General features: G+C 40.5%; 2 protein-coding genes across 5 annotated transcripts; one reads left to right on the top strand and one right to left on the bottom strand.

Annotated features, from left to right (window-relative positions):
- Positions 1–13943: 13943 nt before the first annotated feature.
- On the top strand, positions 13944–16065 carry LOC306987525 (uncharacterized protein; the record flags this gene model as incomplete). Of its 2 annotated transcripts, none has more annotated exons than XM_079591870.1 (4): positions 13944–14270; positions 14469–14651; positions 14756–15245; positions 15935–16065. In XM_079591870.1, the coding sequence occupies exons 1-4, from the start codon at positions 14066–14068 to the stop codon at positions 15996–15998; spliced, it is 942 nt and encodes a 313-aa protein (XP_079447996.1). In that variant the 5' UTR covers positions 13944–14065. The 2 variants fall into 2 exon arrangements, with proteins under 2 accessions (XP_079447996.1, XP_079447995.1); XM_079591869.1 differs by lacking the exon at positions 15935–16065 and adding an exon at positions 15619–15889.
- LOC306987524 (uncharacterized protein) lies at positions 15670–19361 on the bottom strand. Of its 3 annotated transcripts, none has more exons than XM_079591867.1 (5): positions 18925–19361; positions 18096–18321; positions 17933–18011; positions 16452–16637; positions 15670–16283 (listed from the first exon to the last, which is right to left on the bottom strand). In XM_079591867.1, exons 1-5 carry the CDS (start codon positions 19103–19105, stop codon positions 16206–16208), a joined length of 750 nt encoding a protein of 249 aa, XP_079447993.1. In that variant the 5' UTR covers positions 19106–19361; the 3' UTR covers positions 15670–16205. The 3 variants fall into 3 exon arrangements, with proteins under 3 accessions (XP_079447993.1, XP_079447994.1, XP_079447992.1); XM_079591868.1 differs by having other exon boundaries at positions 16097–16283; positions 16457–16637; positions 18925–19217; XM_079591866.1 differs by lacking the exons at positions 15670–16283; positions 16452–16637 and having other exon boundaries at positions 16924–18011; positions 18925–19217.
- Between the last annotated feature and the right edge of the window lie 2030 nt (positions 19362–21391).

Genomic DNA, 21391 nt, shown 5'->3' with positions numbered 1-21391 from the left:
CCCAAGTTCAAGTCCCGGCTCGCTGGCTTTTTTTTATCCAATATTTTTCTTTCACAATAAAAGGTAAAAACTCGAAAATATATTTCTTTAAACTGGTGCCAGGTAAGCTCCATCCCCACACAAAATAAAAGAAGCATTTTTAAGCCACTACAACGCCTCTCATAATGGGAGTGGGGGAACGGATTCCTACAGCTGTTTTTTTTACAGGGGGAACAGAATCCGACGGCCAAAAAACAGCCGTCGAAATCCGTTCCCCCTGTATTTTTTACACAAGGAGGATCTTCTCATATCAATCAAAGTGCTTTATTTCCAAGGTTACTACAGCCTAGTGGTCCAGGCACTGACATTAAGAGCTGAAGATTTTTAGGTGACCCAAGTTCAAGTCCCTGCTCGCTGGCTTTTTTTTTTATCCAATATTTTCCTTTCACAATAAAACTCGAAAATATATTTCTTTAAATTGGTGCCAGGTAAGCTCCATCCCCACACAAAATAAAATAAGATTTTTTTAAGCCACTACAACGCCTCTCAAAATGGGAGTGGGGGAACGGATTCCGACAGCTGTTTTTTTTTTACAGGGGGAACAGAATCCGACGGCCAAAAAACAGCCGTCGAAATCCGTTCCCCCTGTATTTTTTAACAAGGAGGATCTTCTAATATCTATCAAAATGCTTTATTTCCAAGGTTGCCACAGCCTAGTGGTCCAGGCACTGACTTTAAGAGCTGAAGATTTTTAGGTGACCCAAGTTCAAGTCCCGGCTTGCTGGCTTTTTTGATCCAATATTTTCCTTTCACAATAAAAGGTAAAAACTCGAAAATATTTTTCTTTAAATTGGTGTCAGGTAAGCTCCATCCCCACACAAAATAAAATAAGCATTTTTTAAGCCACTACAACATCTTTCATAATGGGAGTGGGGGAACGGATTCCGACAGCTGTTTTTTTTACAGGGGGAACAGAATCCGACGGCCAAAAACAGCCGTCGAAATCCGTTCCCCCTGTATTTTTTACACAAGGAGGATCTTCTAATATCTATCAAAGTGCTTTGAATTGTAAGGTTGCCACAGCCTAGTGGTCCAGGCACTGATTAAGAGCTGAAGATTTTTAGGTGACACAAGTTCAAGTCCTTGCTCGCTGGATTTTTTTAATCCAATATTTTCCTTTCACAATAAAACACTCGAAAATATATTTCTTTAAACTGGTGCCAGGTAAGCTCCATCCCCACACAAAATAAAATAAGATTTTTTCAAGCCACTACAACGCCTCTCAAAATGGGAGTGGGGGAACGGATTCCGACAGCTGTTTTTTTTTTTACAGGGGGAACAGAATCCGACGGCCAAAAAACAGCCGTCGAAATCCGTTCCCCCTGTATTTTTTACACAAGGAGGATCTTCTAATATCTATCAAAGTGCTTTGAATTACAAGGTTGCCACAGCCTAGTGGTCCAGGCACTGACATTGAGAGCTGAAGATTTTTAGGTGACACAAGTTCAAGTCCCGGCTCGCTGGCTTTTTTTTATCCAATATTTTCCTTTCACAATAAAAGGTAAAAACTCGAAAATATATTTCTTTAAATTGGTGCCAGGTAAGCTCCGTCCCCACACAAAATAAAATAAGATTTTTTTAAGCCACTACAACGCCTCTCAAAATGGGAGTGGGGGAACGGATTCCGACAGCTGTTTTTTTTACAGGGGGAACAGAATCCGACGGCCAAAAAACAGCCGTCGAAATCCGTTCCCCCTGTATTTTTTTACACAAGGAGGATCTTCTAATATCTATCAAAGTGCTTTGATATCTAAGGTTGCCACAGCAAGTGGTCCAGGCACTGACATTGAGAGCTGAACATTTTTAGGTGACCCAAGTTCAAGTCCCGGCTCGCTGGCTTTTTTTTTATCCAATATTTTCCTTTCACAATAAAACTCGAAAATATATTTCTTTAAATTGGTGGCAGGTAAGCTCCATCCCCACACAAAATAAAATAAGATTTTTTTAAGCCACTACAACGCCTCTCAAAATGGGAGTGGGGGAACGGATTCCGACAGCTGTTTTTTTTTCAGGGGGAACAGAATCCGACGGCCAAAAAACAGCCGTCGAAATCCGTTCCCCCTGTATTTCTTACACAAGGAGGATCTTCTAATATCTATCAAACTGCTTTGAATTACAAGGTTGCCACAGCCTAGTGGTCCAGGCACTGACTTTAAGAGCTGAAGATTTTTAGGTGACCCAAGTTCAAGTCCCGGCTCGCTGGCTTTTTTTATCCAATATTTTCCTTTCACAATAAAACTCGAAAATATATTTCTTTAAATTGGTGGCAGGTAAGCTCCATCCCCACACAAAATAAAATCAGATTTTTTTAAGCCACTACAACGCCTCTCAAAATGGGAGTGGGGGAACGGATTCCGACAGCTGTTTTTTTTTTTACAGGGGGAACAGAATCCGACGGCCAAAAAACAGCCATCGAAATCCCTTCCCCCTGTATTTTTTAACAAGGAGGATCTTCTAATATCTATCAAAGTGCTTTATTTCCAAGGTTACTACAGCCTAGTGGTCCAGGCACTGACATTAAGAGCTGAAGATTTTTAGGTGACCCAAGTTCAAGTCCCGGCTCGCTGGATTTTTTGATCCAATATTTTCCTTTCACAATAAAAGGTAAAACTCGAAAATATTTTTCTTTAAATTGGTGTCAGGTAAGCTCCATCCCCACACAAAATAAAATAAGCATTTTTTAAGCCACTACAACACCTTTCATAATGGGAGTGGGGGAACGGATTCCGACAGCTGTTTTTTTTACAGGGGGAACAGAATCCGACGGCCAAAAAACAGCCGTCGAAATCCGTTCCCCCTGCCATTTTTACACAAGGAGGATCTTCTAATATCTATCAAAGTGCTTTGAATTCCAAGGTTGCTACAGCCTAGTGGTCCAGGCACTGATTAAGAGCTGAAGATTTTTAGGTGACACAAGTTCAAGTCCCAGCTCGCTGGCTTTTTTTTATCCAATATTTTCCTTTCACAATAAAAGGTAAAACTCGAAAATATTTTTCTTTAAATTGGTGTCAGGTAAGCTCCATCCCCACACAAAATAAAATAAGCATTTTTTAAGCCACTACAACACCTTTCATAATGGGAGTGGGGGAACGGATTCCGACAGCTGTTTTTTTTACAGGGGGAACAGAATCCGACGGCCAAAAAACAGCCGTCGAAATCCGTTCCCCCTGCATTTTTTACACAAGGAGGATCTTCTAATATCTATCAAAGTGCTTTGAATTACAATGTTGCCACAGCCTAGTGGACCAGGCACTGACATTAAGAGCTGAAGATTTTTAGGTGACCCAAGTTCAAGTCCCGGCTCGCTGGCTTTTTTTAATCCAATATTTTCCTTTCACAATAAAAGGTAAAAACTCGAAAATATATTTATTTAAATTGGTGGCAGGTAAGCTCCATCCCCACACAAAATAAAATAAGATTTTTTTAAGCCACTACAACGCCTCTCATAATGGGAGTGGGGGAACGGATTCCGACAGCTGTTTTTTTTTTACAGGGGGAACAGAATCCGACGGCCAAAAAACAGCCGTCGAAATCCGTTCCCCCTGTATTTTTTAACAAGGAGGATCTTCTAATATCTATCAAAGTGCTTTATTTCCAAGGTTGCCACAGCCTAGTGGTCCAGGCACTGACTTTAAGAGCTGAAGATTTTTAGGTGACCCAAGTTCAAGTCCCGGCTTGCTGGCTTTTTTGATCCAATATTTTCCTTTCACAATAAAAGGTAAAAACTCGAAAATATTTTTCTTTAAATTGGTGTCAGGTAAGCTCCATCCCCACACAAAATAAAATAAGCATTTTTTAAGCCACTACAACATCTTTCATAATGGGAGTGGGGGAACGGATTCCGACAGCTGTTTTTTTTACAGGGGGAACAGAATCCGACGGCCAAAAAACAGCCGTCGAAATCCGTTCCCCCTGTATTTTTTACACAAGGAGGATCTTCTAATATCTATCAAAGTGCTTTGAATTGTAAGGTTGCCACAGCCTAGTGGTCCAGGCACTGATTAAGAGCTGAAGATTTTTAGGTGACACAAGTTCAAGTCCTTGCTCGCTGGATTTTTTTAATCCAATATTTTCCTTTCACAATAAAACACTCGAAAATATATTTCTTTAAACTGGTGCCAGGTAAGCTCCATCCCCACACAAAATAAAATAAGATTTTTTCAAGCCACTACAACGCCTCTCAAAATGGGAGTGGGGGAACGGATTCCGACAGCTGTTTTTTTTTTTACAGGGGGAACAGAATCCGACGGCCAAAAAACAGCCGTCGAAATCCGTTCCCCCTGTATTTTTTACACAAGGAGGATCTTCTAATATCTATCAAAGTGCTTTGAATTACAAGGTTGCCACAGCCTAGTGGTCCAGGCACTGACATTGAGAGCTGAAGATTTTTAGGTGACACAAGTTCAAGTCCCGGCTCGCTGGCTTTTTTTTATCCAATATTTTCCTTTCACAATAAAAGGTAAAAACTCGAAAATATATTTCTTTAAATTGGTGCCAGGTAAGCTCCGTCCCCAAACAAAATAAAATAAGATTTTTTTAAGCCACTACAACGCCTCTCAAAATGGGAGTGGGGGAACGGATTCCGACAGCTGTTTTTTTTACAGGGGGAAGAGAATCCGACGGCCAAAAAACAGCCGTCGAAATCCGTTCCCCCTGTATTTTTTTACACAAGGAGGATCTTCTAATATCTATCAAAGTGCTTTGATATCTAAGGTTGCCACAGCAAGTGGTCCAGGCACTGACATTGAGAGCTGAAAATTTTTAGGTGAAGTTCAAGTCCCGGCTCGCTGGCTTTTTTTTTATCCAATATTTTCCTTTCACAATAAAACTCGAAAATATATTTCTTTAAATTGGTGGCAGGTAAGCTCCATCCCCACACAAAATAAAATAAGATTTTTTTAAGCCACTACAACGCCTCTCAAAATGGGAGTGGGGGAACGGATTCCGACAGCTGTTTTTTTTTCAGGGGGAACAGAATCCGACGGCCAAAAAACAGCCGTCGAAATCCGTTCCCCCTGTATTTCTTACACAATGAAGGATCTTCTAATATCTATCAAACTGCTTTGAATTACAAGGTTGCCACAGCCTAGTGGTCCAGGCACTGACTTTAAAAGCTGAAGATTTTTAGGTGACCCAAGTTCAAGTCCCGGCTCGCTGGCTTTTTTTTATCCAATATTTTCCTTTCACAATAAAACTCGAAAATATATTTCTTTAAATTGGTGTCAGGTAAGCTCCATCCCCACACAAAATAAAATGAGATTTTTTTAAGCCACTACAACGCCTCTCAAAATGGGAGTGGGGGAACGGATTCCGACAGCTGTTTGTTTTTTTACAGGGGGAACAGAATCCGACGGCCAAAAAACAGCCATCGAAATCCGTTCCCCCTGTATTTTTTAACAAGGAGGATCTTCTAATATCTATCAAAGTGCTTTATTTCCAAGGTTACTACAGCCTAGTGGTCCAGGCACTGACATTAAGAGCTGAAGATTTTTAGGTGACCCAAGTTCAAGTCCCGGCTCGCTGGATTTTTTGATCCAATATTTTCCTTTCACAATAAAAGGTAAAACTCGAAAATATTTTTCTTTAAATTGGTGTCAGGTAAGCTCCATCCCCACACAAAATAAAATAAGCATTTTTTAAGCCACTACAACACCTTTCATAATGGGAGTGGGGGAACGGATTCCGACAGCTGTTTTTTTACAGGGGGAACAGAATCCGACGGCCAAAAAACAGCCGTCGAAATCCGTTCCCCCTGCCATTTTTACACAAGGAGGATCTTCTAATATCTATCAAAGGCTTTGAATTCCAAGGTTGCTACAGCCTAGTGGACCAGGCACTGATTAAGAGCTGAAGATTTTTAGGTGACACAAGTTCAAGTCCCAGCTCGCTGGCTTTTTTTTATCCAATATTTTCCTTTCACAATAAAAGGTAAAACTCGAAAATATTTTTCTTTAAATTGGTGTCAGGTAAGCTCCATCCCCACACAAAATAAAATAAGCATTTTTTAAGCCACTACAACACCTTTCATAATGGGAGTGGGGGAACGGATTCCGACAGCTGTTTTTTTTACAGGGGGAACAGAATCCGACGGCCAAAAAACAGCCGTCGAAATCCGTTCCCCCTGTATTTTTTTACACAAGGAGGATCTTCTAATATCTATCAAAGTGCTTTGATATCTAAGGTTGCCACAGCCTAGTGGTCCAGGCACTGACATTGAGAGCTGAAAATTTTTAGGTGACTCAAGTTAAAGTCCCGGCTCGCTGGCTTTTTTTTATCCAATATTTTCCTTTCACAATAAAACTCGAAAATATACTTATTTAAATTGGTGGCAGGTAAGCTCCATCCCCACACAAAATAAAATAAGATTTTTTTAAGCCACTACAACGCCTCTCAAAATGGGAGTGGGGGAACGGATTCCGACAGCTGTTTTTTTTTACAGGGGGAACAGAATCCGACGGCCAAAAAACAGCCGTCGAAATCCGTTCCCCCTGTATTTTTTAACAAGGAGGATCTTCTAATATCTATCAAAGTGCTTTATTTCCAAGGTTACTACAGCCTAGTGGTCCAGGCACTGACATTAAGAGCTGAAGATTTTTAGGTGACCCAAGTTCAAGTCCCGGCTCGCTGGATTTTTTGAACCAATATTTTCCTTTCACAATAAAAGGTAAAACTCGAAAATATTTTTCTTTAAATTGGTGTCAGGTAAGCTCCATCTCCACACAAAATAAAATAAGCATTTTTTAAGCCACTACAACACCTTTCATAATGGGAGTGGGGGAACGGATTCCGACAGCTGTTTTTTTTTTACAGGGGGAACAGAATCCGACGGCCAAAAAACAGCCGTCGAAATCCGTTCCCCCTGCATTTTTTACACAAGGAGGATCTTCTAATATCTAACAAAGTGCTTTGATATCCAAGGTTGCCACAGCCTAGTGGTCCAGGCACTGACATTGAGAGCTGAAAATTTTTAGGTGACCCAAGTTCAAGTCCCGGCTCGCTGGCTTTTTTTTTATCCAATATTTTCCTTTCACAATAAAACTCGAAAATATATTTCTTTAAATTGGTGGCAGGTAAGCTCCATCCCCACACAAAATAAAATAAGATTTTTTTAAGCCACTACAACGCCTCTCAAAATGGGAGTGGGGGAACGGATTCCGACAGCTGTTTTTTTTACAGGGGGAACAGAATCCGACGGCCAAAAAACAGCCGTCGAAATCCGTTCCCCCTGTATTTCCAACCCGATCTCACGATTTCTTACACAAGGAGGATCTTCTAATATCTATCAAAGTGCTTTATTTCCAAGGTTACTACAGCCTAGTGGTCCAGGCACTGACATTAAGAGCTGAAGATTTTTAGGTGACCCAAGTTCAAGTCCCGGCTCGCTGGCTTTTTTTTTATCCAATATTTTTCTTTCACAATAAAAGGTAAAAACTCGAAAATATATTTCTTTAAACTGGTGCCAGGTAAGCTCCATCCCCACACAAAATAAAATAAGCATTTTTTAAGCCACTACAACACCTTTCATAATGGGAGTGGGGGAACGGATTCCGACAGCTGTTTTTTTTACAGGGGGAACGGAATCCGACGGCTAAAAAACAGCCGTCGAAATCCCTTCCCCCTGTATTTTTTAACAAGGAGGATCTTCTAATACCTATCAAAGTGCTTTATTTCCAAGGTTGCCACAGCCTAGTGGTCCAGGCACTGACATGAAGAGCTGAAGATTTTTAGGTGACCCAAGTTCAAGTCCCGGCTTGCTGGCTTTTTTGATCCAATATTTTCCTTTCACAATAAAAGGTAAAAACTCGAAAATATTTTTCTTTAAATTGGTGTCAGGTAAGCTCCATCCCCACACAAAATAAAATAAGCATTTTTTAAGCCACTACAACATCTTTCATAATGGGAGTGGGGGAACGGATTCCGACAGCTGTTTTTTTTACAGGGGGAACAGAATCCGACGGCCAAAAAACAGCCGTCGAAATCCGTTCCCCCTGTATTTTTTACACAAGGAGGATCTTCTAATATCTATCAAAGTGCTTTGAATTACAAGGTTGCCACAGTGGTCCAGGCACTGACATTGAGAGCTGAAGATTTTTAGGTGACACAAGTTCAATTCCCGGCTCGCTGGCTTTTTTTTATCCAATATTTTCCTTTCACAATAAAAGGTAAAAACTCGAAAATATATTTCTTTAAATTGGTGCCAGGTAAGCTCCGTCCCCACACAAAATATAATGAGTTTTTTTAAGCCACTACAACGCCTCTCAAAATGGGAGTGGGGGAACGGATTCCGACAGCTGTTTTTTTTACAGGGGGAACAGAATCCGACGGCCAAAAAACAGCCGTCGAAATCCGTTCCCCCTGTATTTTTTACACAAGGAGGATCTTCTAATATCTATCAAAGTGCTTTGAATTACAAGGCCACAGCCTAGTGGTCCAGGCACTGACATTAAGAGCTGAACATTTTTAGTTGACCCAAGTTCAAGTCCCGGCTTGCTGGCTTTTTTGATCCAATATTTTCCTTTCACAATAAAAGGTAAAAACTCGAAAATATTTTTCTTTAAATTGGTGTCAGGTAAGCTCCATCCCCACACAAAATAAAATAAGCATTTTTTAAGCCACTACAACATCTTTCATAATGGGAGTGGGGGAACGGATTCCGACAGCTGTTTTTTTTTACAGGGGGAACAGAATCCGACGGCCAAAAAACAGCCGTCGAAATCCGTTCCCCCTGTATTTCTTACACAAGGAGGATCTTCTAATATCTATCAAAGTGCTTTGAATTCTAAGGTTGCCACAGCCTAGTGGTCCAGACACTGACATTAAGAGCTGAAGATTTTTAGGTGACACAAGTTCAAGTCCTTGCTCGCTGGATTTTTTTAATCCAATATTTTCCTTTCACAATAAAAGGCAAAAACTCGAAAATATATTTCTTTAAATTGGTGGCAGGTAAGCTCCATCCCCACACAAAATAAAATAAGCATTTTTTAAGCCACTACAACACCTTTCATAATGGGAGTGGGGGAACGGATTCCGACAGCTGTTTTTTTTACAGGGGGAACAGAATCCGACGGCCAAAAAACAGCCGTCGAAATCCGTTCCCCCTGTATTTCTTACACAAGGAGGATCTTCTAATATCTATCAAACTGCTTTGAATTACAAGGTTGCCACAGCCTAGTGGTCCAGGCACTGACTTTAAGAGCTGAAGATTTTTAGGTGACCCAAGTTCAAGTCCCGTTTCGCTTGCTTTTTTTGATCCAATATTTTCCTTTCACAATAAAAGGTAAAAACTCGAAAATATTTTTCTTTAAATTGGTGGCAGGTAAGCTCCATCCCCACACAAAATAAAATAAGAATTTTTTAAGCCACTACAACACCTCTCATAATGGGAGTGGGGGAACGGATTCCGACAGCTGTTTTTTTTACAGGGGGAACAGAATCCGACGGCCAAAAAACAGCCGTCGAAATCCGTTCCCCCTGTATTTTTTACACAAGGAGGATCTTCTAATATCTATCAAAGTGCTTTGAATTCTAAGGTTGCCACAGCCTAGTGGTCCAGGCATTGATTAAGAGCTGAAGATTTTTAGGTGACACAAGTTCAAGTCCTTGCTCGCTGGATTTTTTTAATCCAATATTTTCCTTTCACAATAAAACACTCGAAAATATATTTCTTTAAACTGGTGCCAGGTAAGCTCCATCCCCACACAAAATAAAATAAGATTTTTTCAAGCCACTACAACGCCTCTCAAAATGGGAGTGGGGGAACGGATTCCGACAGCTGTTTTTTTTTACAGGGGGAACAGAATCCGACGGCCAAAAAACAGCCGTCGAAATCCGTTCCCCCTGTATTTTTTACACAAGGAGGATCTTCTAATATCTATCAAAGTGCTTTGAATTACAAGGTTGCCACAGCCTAGTGGTCCAGGCACTGACATTGAGAGCTGAATATTTTTAGGTGACACAAGTTCAATTCCCGGCTCGCTGGCTTTTTTTTATCCAATATTTTCCTTTCACAATAAAAGGTAAAAACTCGAAAATATATTTCTTTAAATTGGTGCCAGGTAAGCTCCATCCCCACACAAAATAAAATAAGATTTTTTTAAGCCACTACAACGCCTCTCAAAATGGGAGTGGGGGAACGGATTCCGACAGCTGTTTTTTTTACAGGGGGAACAGAATCGACGGCCAAAAAACAGCCGTCGAAATCCGTTCCCCCTGTATTTTTTACACAAGGAGGATCTTCTAATATCTATCAAAGTGGTTTATTTCCAAGGTTACTACAGCCTAGCGGTCCAGGCACTGACATTAAGAGCTGAACATTTTTAGTTGACCCAAGTTCAAGTCCCGGCTCGCTGGCTTTTTTTTATCCAATATTTTTCTTTCACAATAAAAGGTAAAAACTCGAAAATATATTTCTTTAAACTGGTGCCAGGTAAGCTCCATCCGCACACAAAATAAAATAAGCATTTTTAAGCCACTACAACGCCTCTCATAATGGGAGTGGGGGAACGGATTCCGACAGCTGTTTTTTTTACAGGGGGAACAGAATCCGACGGCCAAAAAACAGCCGTCGAAATCCGTTCCCCCTGTATTTTTTACACAAGGAGGATCTTCTCATATCTATCAAAGTGCTTTATTTCCAAGGTTACTACAGCCTAGTGGTCCAGGCACTGACATTAAGAGCTGAAGATTTTTAGGTGACACAAGTTCAAGTCCCGGCTCGCTGGCTTTTTTTTATCCAGTATTTTCCTTTCACAATAAAAGGTAAAAACTCGAAAATATATTTCTTTAAATTGGTGCCAGGTAAGCTCCATCCCCACACAAAATAAAATAAGATTTTTTTAAGCCACTACAACGCCTCTCAAAATGGGAGTGGGGGAACGGATTCCGACAGCTGTTTTTTTACAGGGGGAACAGAATCCGACGGCCAAAAAACAGCCGTCCCAATCCGTTCCCCCTGTATTTCTTACACAAGGAGGATCTTCTAATATCTATCAAAGTGCTTTTAATTACAAGGTTGCCACAGCCTAGTGGTCCAGGCATTGACATTGAGAGCTGAAGATTTTTAGGTGACCCAAGTTCAAGTCCCGGCTCGCTGGCTTTTTTTAATCCAATATTTTCCTTTCACAATAAAAGGTAAAAACTCGAAAATATATTTCTTTAAATTGGTGCCAGGTAAGATCCATCCCCACACAAAATAAAATAAGCATTTTTTAAGCCACTACAACGCCTCTCAAAATGGGAGTGGGGGAACGGATTCCGACAGCTGTTTTTTTTACAGGGGGAACAGAATCCGACGGCCAAAAAACAGCCGTCGAAATCAGTTCCCCCTGTATTTTTTACACAAGGAGGATCTTCTCATATCTATCAAAGTGCTTTATTTCCAAGGTTACTACAGCCTAGTGGTCCAGGCACTGACTTTAAGAGCTGAAGATTTTTAGGTGACCCAAGTTCAAGACCCGGCTCGCTGGCTTTTTTTATCCAATATTTTTCTTTCACAATAAAAGGTAAAAACTCGAAAATATATTTCTTTAAACTGGTGCCAGGTAAGCTCCATCCCCACACAAAATAAAATAAGCATTTTTAAGCCACTACAACGCCTCTCATAATGGGAGTGGGGGAACGGATTCCGACAGCTGTTTTCTTTACAGGGGGAACAGAATCCGACGGCCAAAAAACAGCCGTCGAAATCCGTTCCCCCTGTAATTCTTACACAAGGACGATCTTCTAATATCTATCAAAGTGCTTTGTTTACAAGGTTGCCACAGCATAGTGGTCAGGGCACTGACATTAAGAGCTGAAGATTTTTAGGTGATACAAGTTCAAGTCCCGGCTCTCTGGCTTTTTTTATTCAATATTTTCTTTTCACAATAAAAGGTAAAAACTCGAAAATATATTTCTTTAAACTGGTGCCAGGTAAGCTCCATCCCCACACAAAATAAAATAAGCATTTTTAAGCCACTACAACGCCTCTCAAAATGGGAGTGAGGGAACGGATTCCGACAGCTGTTTTTCTTACAGGGGGAACAGAATCCGACGGCCAAAAAACAGCCTCGAAATCCGTTCCCCCTGTATTTTTTTACACAAGGAGGATCTTCTAATATCTATCAAAGTGCTTTGAATTACAAGCTTGCCACAGCCTAGTGGTCCGGGCTCTGATTTTAAGAGCTGAAGATTTTTAGGTGACACAAGTTCAAGTCCCGGCTCGATGACTTTTTTGATCCCATATTTTTCTATCACAATAAATGGCAAAAACTCTAAAATATATTTCTTTAAACTGGTGCCAGGTAAGCTCCATCCCCACACAAAATAAAATAAGCATCGTTTAAGCCACTACAACGCCTCTCATAATGGGAGTGGGGGAACGGATTCCGACAGCTGTTTTTTTTACAGGGGGAACAGAATCCGACGGCCAAAAAACAGCCGTCGAAATCCGTTCCCCCTGTATTTTTTTACACAAGGAGGATCTTCTAATATCTATCAAAGTGCTGTGAAATCTAAGGTTGCCACAGCCTAGTGGTCCAGACATTGAGAGCTGAAAATTTGTAGGTGACCCAAGTTCAAGTCCCGGCTCGCTGGCTTTTTTTAATCCAATATTTTCCTTTCACAATAAAAGGTAAAAACTCGAAAATATTTTTCTTTAAATTGGTGTCAGGTAAGCTCCATCCCCACACAAAATAAAATAAGATTTTTTTAAGCCACTACAACACCTCTCATTAATGGGAGTGGGGGAACGGATTCCGACAGCTGTTTTTTTTACAGGGGGAACAGAATCCGACGGCCAAAAAACAGCCGTCGAAATCCGTTCCCCCTGCATTTTTTACACAAGGAGGATCTTCTAATATCTATCAAATTGCTTTGAATTCTAAGGTTACTACAGCCTAGTGGTCCAGGCACTGATTAAGAGCTGAAGATTTTTAGGTGACACAAGTTCAAGTCCCAGCTCGCTGGCTTTTTTTTATCCAATATTTTCCTTTCACAATAAAAGGTAAAAACTCGAAAATATATTTCTTTAAATTGGTGCCAGGTAAGCTCCATCCCCACACAAAATAAAATAAGCATTTTTTTAAGCCACTACACCAACACCTATCATAGTTGGAGTGAGGGAACGGATTCCGACAGCTGTTTTCTTGCCGTCGGATTCTGTTCCCCCTGTATTTCATACACAATGAGTTTCTAATATTTATTAAACTGTTACTGATATATTGACCCCTATAGCCTAGTGGTCAGTGCACTGGTGCTAAGAAGTGTAGGGCTTTGGGTGACCCGAGTTCAAGTCCCCCAGTTTGTGACTTTTCTTGATCCTGTACCCTGCTCTCATAATAAACAGCAAAAACTCCATAAAATTATTCCTTAAACTGATGCACCTATTTAAACCTATTTAAGGAGCTGTCCTGTAGCTCAAACAGTAGAGCATTGGTGCTTGCAATGCCAAGGTCATAGGTTCAATTCCCAGGGAAAGCAGAAACTGATAAGAATACAAAATTTGTACCATGAAATTCAATCTACGTTGCTCTGGATCAAAAACCTGCCAAATGCTTAAATGTAAACGATGACAGTTAACCTCCATCCTCAAACTAAATACTATCAACCAGAGTCCTGCACGGGTTCGGGTACCCGACGGGTGACCCGCAAATTTTGCTCAAACGGGTGAAAAATATCCAACTGTGTCGGATACGGGTGCGGGTCGGGTCGGACACGGGGAAACGCGGGTCTAATAAACACGGGTTCAGTGAGATGCGGCGCCTTGTAAAAGGTCCAAGTGATCTGAGGGCGCGCGCGCTTCCTGGTGTGTGACGTGTGTGCAGACTGGTGCATAGATACACTAGATGTCGCCTTGGCTACGGCAGTTCATTGGAACGAATGTCTTTAATGCGAAATCTAGTGTATACATATCTATGCACCCAACGCTACTTTTGCGTCATCGAATGGTAACGCCCCTTTTTTGGGGAAAACAAACAAACGGTCTGGATTCCCCATTTTGACACGATCTGAATTCTCTTTACTCCGGTAACAGAAGACCAAAAATAACATGCCCAAAAGTTGTTGCGTGGTGAGCTGCACCTCAAATGTTTTTAAAAACCCCGGGTTAAAATGTATACCTTTACCATGCCGAATAAAACAAGCGGAAAGAAGAAAGTTATGGCTTCAGGCGATAAAGAGGGAAGCACCAGATGGAGGGTTATGGGACCCAAAGACTCCTCACACATATGTATGTGGGAAACATTTCATAACTGGTAAGCCGATTATTTAATTAATTCAACCCCCAAACTATCTGTATTTAACATGAAGTAGTGTACTTGCTAGTATAGCTACTGGCTTTAATTTCGTTACCATACCAACTAAGCCAGTTAGTGCTAGCTAGCATCGAACTATGGCTAGGAGACCATAAGCATGTACTGAAACGGTATTTTACAATGTTAAACCAATTCCAGGAAGCCATGTTAAAGAACCCCTGCACCCGGATTTTGTGCCCACAATATTTCCTCACCGTACTGTGGCAGACCCAAACCAGAAATTAAATCGGTATAAACACGCCAGGAAACGTGAGCAGACGTCACCCCTTCTCAAACGCAAGGTGGCAAAAACGACTGCTGTGAGCCCAGATCTACCTACAAGTAAGTTTAATGACATATACTCGTTGAGATTGTATTAAGATAGTCAGGCTAAAGCTGGATTGGGTTTAGATGTGCGGGCTAAAGCAACTTCTTCTTCTCGTTAGTTCTCGATGAAAACCACTGCCCAGTTGACAACAAGGATGCTGACGATGTCCCTGTTGAAATGCGTGAGTCAAGGAACTGCCTGTCATCTTATTCTTTGGAGGAAAATGATGGAAAGTGCCGACAGATGATTGGACTCAGCTGGACGATGTTTTTGAGCCTATTTACATTTCTTAACCAGTTCGTGAAGAGGCGAGACTACATCTCCCTTCCACCGCGGGACCAGCTTTTTATTACACTGATAAAACTACGTCAAAACCCATCCTTTTTTTTCTTAAGTCACGTTCTGAAAATGCCTCAAACAACAGTCAGACAAATTTTTATCCGATGGCTTGATCTGATGTATGCGAAAATTTCCTTTTTAGTTCACTGGCCTGATAGGGAATGTTTTGCAATGATACCTCCAGAAATGAAGGCCCAGTTCCCACGACTCACAACAATCATAGATTGTTTTGAAATCAGGACAGAGTACCCCAGCAACCTTAAAGCTAGGTGAGTATCACAAGAAATGTATTTACACACTCTCTGAGAAAGATACAAAATGATTTGATCTTTTTTTTTATCTCACTATACCGGGAAATAACCTGATTTAGCCTATTAATAAACACTCCACCTTTACCAGCAAAATAGAAAAATATTCTCATATATAAAACGAAGTAATCAAACAAGCAAATTAATAAGTAAAAAAGCAAGTTAATAATCAAATAAGTAAGCCCTGCCCCCTCACGATAATATCGTGTATCGCCGATCTCACAGGCTGACGATAGGACGATATGCAAATGGAGCATATCGCCCAACACTAACTCTCACATCCCATATTGAAATAAAAGGCTAGATGTCATTGCTATTATGTATCCTTTCTTAGAGCAAAATCATACTCTAACTACAAGAAATGGACAACAGTGAAATATTTAATAGCATGCAGTCCATCTGGCAGTATTACATTTATTTCAAATGGATGGGGAGGAAGGGCCTCTGATGTGCATATTGTTCGACAGTCAGGATTCCTGTCCTCAGTGTACCATTCTCCAGGTGATCAGGTAAAATTGGAATTACGTGTAGGGCTGCGCAATATATCAAAATTATCAAAATATCGCAAATGTATATATCACCACCCTCTGGTGAGAACAAATTAGATACAAATACAATGCAATATTATGGTGGATTTTTTTAATCTCTAGATATTGGCAGACAGGGGGTTTACACTCCAGGATGACTTTGCCCTCCTCGGTGTCGAGCTGTTAACACCATCATTCACAAAAGGGAGGAAGCAGTTACCAGGGAGAGAGGTGGAAATGTCCCGAAGGAAGTCAAACATCCGGATTCATATTGGTAAGTAAAACTAGATTATTGTAATGCTGTATCATTTATATCATTTATTTATCATTTAGCAGGTATCATTTATTTGAAAAGTCAATTTAGAAAAGCGCTCCTTTTTTGTTGTTGTCGTCCTTACAGAGCGGGTGATTGGTGTGCTGAAAGGTCGCTTTCACATCCTTGATGGTCCACTCCCTCGCTGTCTGGTTCAGTCTGCACGGGACAAAAACCAAGGGAAAGCAACTGTTGACAAACTTGTACATGTTTGTGCAGCACTTGTGAACATGGCACAAAGTATTATTAAATAAATAGTAAAATATGTTGAATAGTGTCTCTATTTTTTTTAATTGATTATTTAAAAAAGATTATTATTTTTCTCACCTCACTTTGTAGCATTGTTGTCATCAATCGTGGGTGGATGTGTTTTGCCCAAAATCTGCTGATCACGTCCACCATTCCGTGAATGAATGCATCATCTTTTATGATTCTAAAGATGGTGGTCTGCTGTGGGGTCCAAGTAACAAAATCTGCATACTGTGCAGCACACACAAACATTTGCAGCTGAACCTTTGGCAAGGAGGAAGGGGGAAAGGAAGTATTATTAAAATGTGCCTACAGTATATGTTAAAGAATGTCACAATTCTGTTGACAGCTACTGATTTCTTTGTGTATCACCCTTACGAAAAAGAAGTTTATTCAAGTGTGCAATTAGTATACTTCTTTTTAACTAAAAATAAAGTATTTGAAAAATAAGAAGGTGAACTTTCATTCTACTTTTTATGTACTTCTCAGAAATATACTTCAAATTGCACTTAAGTATACTTCACTTATACTGACAGAAATGTCTAAGTATATTTGGCCTATACTTGTTGATCGAGATATACTTAAAAGTATAATTAAGTATTCTAAGTATTCTTGGCTTGTACTTGTGTTTACTATTTTGATTGAGTAGCTTATTTAAAAAATACAAATAAAAACATACTTCATAAAATGAACTTTAAGTATACTTCTTTTTCGTAAGGTTAGCTTTGCCTTTGCAGAGTAAACTGTACCTGAGTGTAGTAAACATGGTTGGGCTTCAAAGAAAACAATGTGGAAAGGTGCCCTTTCTCATCATCTGTCCAGCTAACTGACTGCTGACCTGCCCACTTATACGGACACTTTGCCTCCACCACACCCTTGCCGCAACAATCGCATGACACATAGGCATCACATGATACACCAAAGTATGGTCTTTCATGGCTGATTCTAAAGCCTGATCTGTCCACTCTTAATCCTTCATGCACTTTGCATACATCTTCAGTTACCAATATGTTGGTAGACAATTGGTCAGTGGCTGGGCCAATGCCCAGTGCATATTTGTAGGTCTCTAGGGCATGTTTTTCATTGTCTCTTCCCCACTTAAGGTAAGGACTATTTATGTTTTTAGCCTCTGACATGATTGTTCTGATTACAGTGTTTGAGGGTTTCTCTTGATTAGTGTGAAGAACAGTGTGAGCAAAAGAGCTGGTGATTCTTCCTACTCGGTGCCTGCGCCAGGCCTTACAGGCTGCCTGCGTTATAGTCTCTGCCTCCACTCTGTCTGCCTCTTCCTTGGTAAAGGTTAGTGTTTCAAACCAGGAGTGGTGTGGTGTGGAGCCTGCATATTTACTGAAAGTACTCAGCACCACAGGACATTCACCTGTCTCGTGTAGCATTTGTAAAAATTGTGCCTGTTGGCTTGCTGAGGCTTTGGGGATGGGTCTTTTGACCTTACCTATGACTTTCCTGCCTCTGCCTCCAAAATCTATTGAGCGGATTTCTGATGGCTCAACTTTTTTTGTAGAAACAGCGTTCCATTGGCAGGCTATACTGGTACTTACAGTGGTGGTGATGCCCAGGCGGACTGAGGCTTCCAATTTATACAGAACTGCACCCACATGAGAACAGCTTTCACCTAGTCTTGGGTAAAAAAAAAAAAAAAAAAGAGTGTCAATTCCACAAAAACGTGAGCACAAGTCAACCACTACAGTATGGATCTCTTACCCTGCCATGCAGTCGCAGTGAGCTGCTCTAACTTTGCCACTATTTTCCACAGCTACCCAGGTGTTGTGGGGCTTGTTAGTCACCCTCCAAGAAGGTTTAACACTGCTTTTAAAAACAAAGCACTTGTCTGTTTTTATGTGTAAAACAGCCTGGACCCAACCACTGACGAAAAACTTATGGGCCTCCAGGGACCTTTTGTTTTTCATTGTTTCCGATGTGTACAGGCCTGTCAGACACAAACAGTGACATTGTATGTTTATCATTTATGTCTATAGTGGTGTCTGCTCTATTTTAAGATTAGCACTAGGCCTATATGACTTTTCAACGACCACTGCTCTGGGCTACATGTAACAACACGAACGGCAGTAGATCAAGCCTTCTAGGTTAGATAGCGTAATGTCACAACATCCAATTTGACAGCCCCATAATACATGTCCCATACATATTTTGCCGTACACTGTAAACCTTTTTACAACTTTCAAAGTCCTAACGTTAGCACTTTCTAGACACAAGTAGAAACCAGCCAAGTCCACTTTAGTCTTAGCCTGCCATTATTTCAACAGTAAAATCAGTTAACAGCCAAGGTAGCGTGCCTAGTGAGAGCTAACTTAATCACGTAAGTTAACGTTAACTTAGCTGCTATCAGCTTCGTCTTTCTAACTAACGTTAGTATAGCTAAGCTAGTCGACAACAAAACTATGTCAATAGCTTAAATCAAGTGAAATATGATCCAAAGTAAACCATCGACTCCTATTGACATGGCCTCATCGTCTAGTTTGTCATACTGTGAGTGTGTTAATGACAATAAAATAGGCTAACTGTTACTTACTTGGTGATTCCACGAGATAGTGGTAGATGTCTGAATAGTCCATATTTGGCCACTGCGTGGGGTCATTAATCCAGTTTTCTAACAATTCAAAGGGACACCTCTGTAACCCCGTATCCAGTAGCTTCTTTAAATACCGCTCACGGTCCTCGGCCGGCAAAGAGAGTGTGTACGTTTGTGCCATTTTTGCTGTCAAGAAACTTAGAGCGATCTAGAGCGAGTTCTGTTCTCAGGGGAATCCGTTTGTTTTCCCCCAAAAAGGGGCGTTACCCTTCGATGACGCAAAAGTAGCGTTGGTCTATTCTGCGCACACGTCACACAGAAGGAAGCGCGCGCGCCCTCAGATCACTTGGACATGGCTTTGTTACAAGAGTTAAAAACGATATAAATACTGTTCGTTTTCTCACACAAACCGCTCGTTTCGTGTCTTAGGCCATCAATGTGTACTTACATTTACGAGTCATTAAATCATGTTTCATTTGGACTTCTCTGTGCATGCTCTTTGAGGTGGACCCCATAGACCTGCTTGATATGACTTTCAGACAAGAATGGTTTGACCTAAAAATATCAAAATTGAAAATACTGTGGAAACAAAGACACCTACATCTTGAATGTCCTTGAGGTAAGCTAAAACATATCAAAAATTAATTTCAAAGTGAACTATCCCTTTAATGCAAACACAGCCACAGGGGAAAAAAATAATATTTTTATTAAATAACATTTGAAAACCTGTATAAACTGAACACCAAATAACAATATTAACTATTGAGAGGTGATGACTCGTTCATGAAAACGTCACAAAGAAACGGGAAAAGTAGCCTAATGATTATTGAATAAATATAGCCAGGACAGGAGACAGAGCTGTTTTCTTTCGTTTTGAATTGTTTTGTTTAAAAGTAGGCTACACATTTCAAGCTTTCTATATGTTTCTCAGGTCTGTGAGGCATGTAGCTTATACGCTGAGTTTCGTTAATTTCCAGTTCATGCGCCGTTGATCCGCTCCGTGTCCTGATGCCTGCTATTAGGCTACTTCTTATTTATTAAATTCAGACAATTGGTTATAAAACATCAATTAAAATTAAGATAAAAATTAATACAAAACGAAATTCAATTTAAAGAAAGGCTTTATACATAATGAAGTGGTCAATAATGTCTGCCTCTGTCTCCCGACATATTGCACAACGTATGATCTTGCTTTTAACTTCTCATATAATTAATATTGATGAAACAATATATAAATATATATAAAATTGTGAAGCTGATGTGCTAGACGAAATTGAATTGTTTTGTGGTAACGCGTTAGCCATGTAGGCCTATAGGCTATCGGCTTTTTGACAGCTTCGGCTGTTGTCCTTGTGTTAAGGCAAGCCGCCAAAGGCAATACAAATTTGAAAAAAGTGTGTCTATAATGTGATTGACTAAACTGATTTTATTTCGGGTGCGGGTCGGATCTCGGTTCTATTTTAAGCGGGTCGGGTCGGGTTGCGGATTTTAATTAGCCTAGTGCTGCTGTCGGAAAACGGGTCGGATGCGGTTTTAAGCCCTGCGGGTACGGGCGGGTGCGGATTTACAAAATCGGACCCGTGCAGCTCTCTGCTATCAACCTTTATTCAAGCCACTACATTAACACCTCTCATAATGCAAACGGATTCTGACATATGATTTTTTGCCGTCGGATTCTATTCCCCTGTATTTCTTACACAATGAGGATCTTCTTATATCTATCAAAGTGCTGAACATGATTAGGCCTCCACAGCCTAGTGGTCAAATCCTCCACAATTAAGGAGGGTCTTCTAATATCTATCAAACTGCTTTGTTTGCAAGGTTGCCACAGCCTAGTGGTCCAGGCACTGACATTTAGAGCTAAAGATTTTTAGGTGACCCAAGTTCAAGTCCCGGCTCGCTGGCTTTTTTTTATCCAACATTTTCCTTTCACAACAAAAGGTAAAAACTCGAAAATATATTTATTTAAATTGGTGCCAGGTAAGCTCCATCCCCACACAAAATAAAATGAGATTTTTTTAAGCCACTACAACGCCTCTCATAATGGGAGTGGGGGAACGGATTCCGACAGCTGTTTTTTTAACAGGGGGAACAGAATCCGACGGCCAAAAAACAGCCGTCGAAATCCGTTCCCCCTGTATTTTTTACACAAGTAGGATCTTCTAATATCTACCAAAGTGCTTTGAATGCTAAGGTTGTCACAGCCTAGTGGTCCAGACATTAAGAGCTGAAGATTTTTTAGGTGACACAAGTTCAAGTCCCGGCTCGCTGGCTTTTTTTTAATCCAATATTTTCCTTTCACAATAAAAGGTAAAAACTCGAAAATATATTTCTTTAAACTGGTGCCAGGTAAGCTCCATCCCCACACAAAATAAAATAAGCATTTTTAAGCCACTACAACGCCTCTCAAAATGGGAGTGGGGGAACGGATTCCGACAGCTGTTTATTTTACAGGGGGAACAGAATC

Source organism: Phoxinus phoxinus (genome assembly GCF_949152265.1).
Source record: "Phoxinus phoxinus genome assembly, chromosome: 19".
NCBI lineage: Eukaryota > Metazoa > Chordata > Actinopteri > Cypriniformes > Leuciscidae > Phoxinus > Phoxinus phoxinus.
Note: the sequence above shows the minus strand (reverse complement) of the source record. Positions and strands in the feature narration are given on the sequence as shown.

What these genes read in the sequence shown, in the direction of transcription:
- LOC306987524 (XM_079591866.1), bottom strand. Translation starts at nt 19,105, where the DNA reads ATGGCACAAACGTACACACTCTCTTTGCCGGCCGAGGACCGTGAGCGG. An exon ending in CTATCTCGTGGAATCACCAA is followed by an intron (nt 18,322 to 18,924) that starts GTAAGTAACAGT and finishes TGTGTCTGACAG; the next exon opens with GCCTGTACACATCGGAAACA. An exon ending in CACTGCGACTGCATGGCAGG is followed by an intron (nt 18,012 to 18,095) that starts GTAAGAGATCCA and finishes TTTTTACCCAAG; the next exon opens with ACTAGGTGAAAGCTGTTCTC.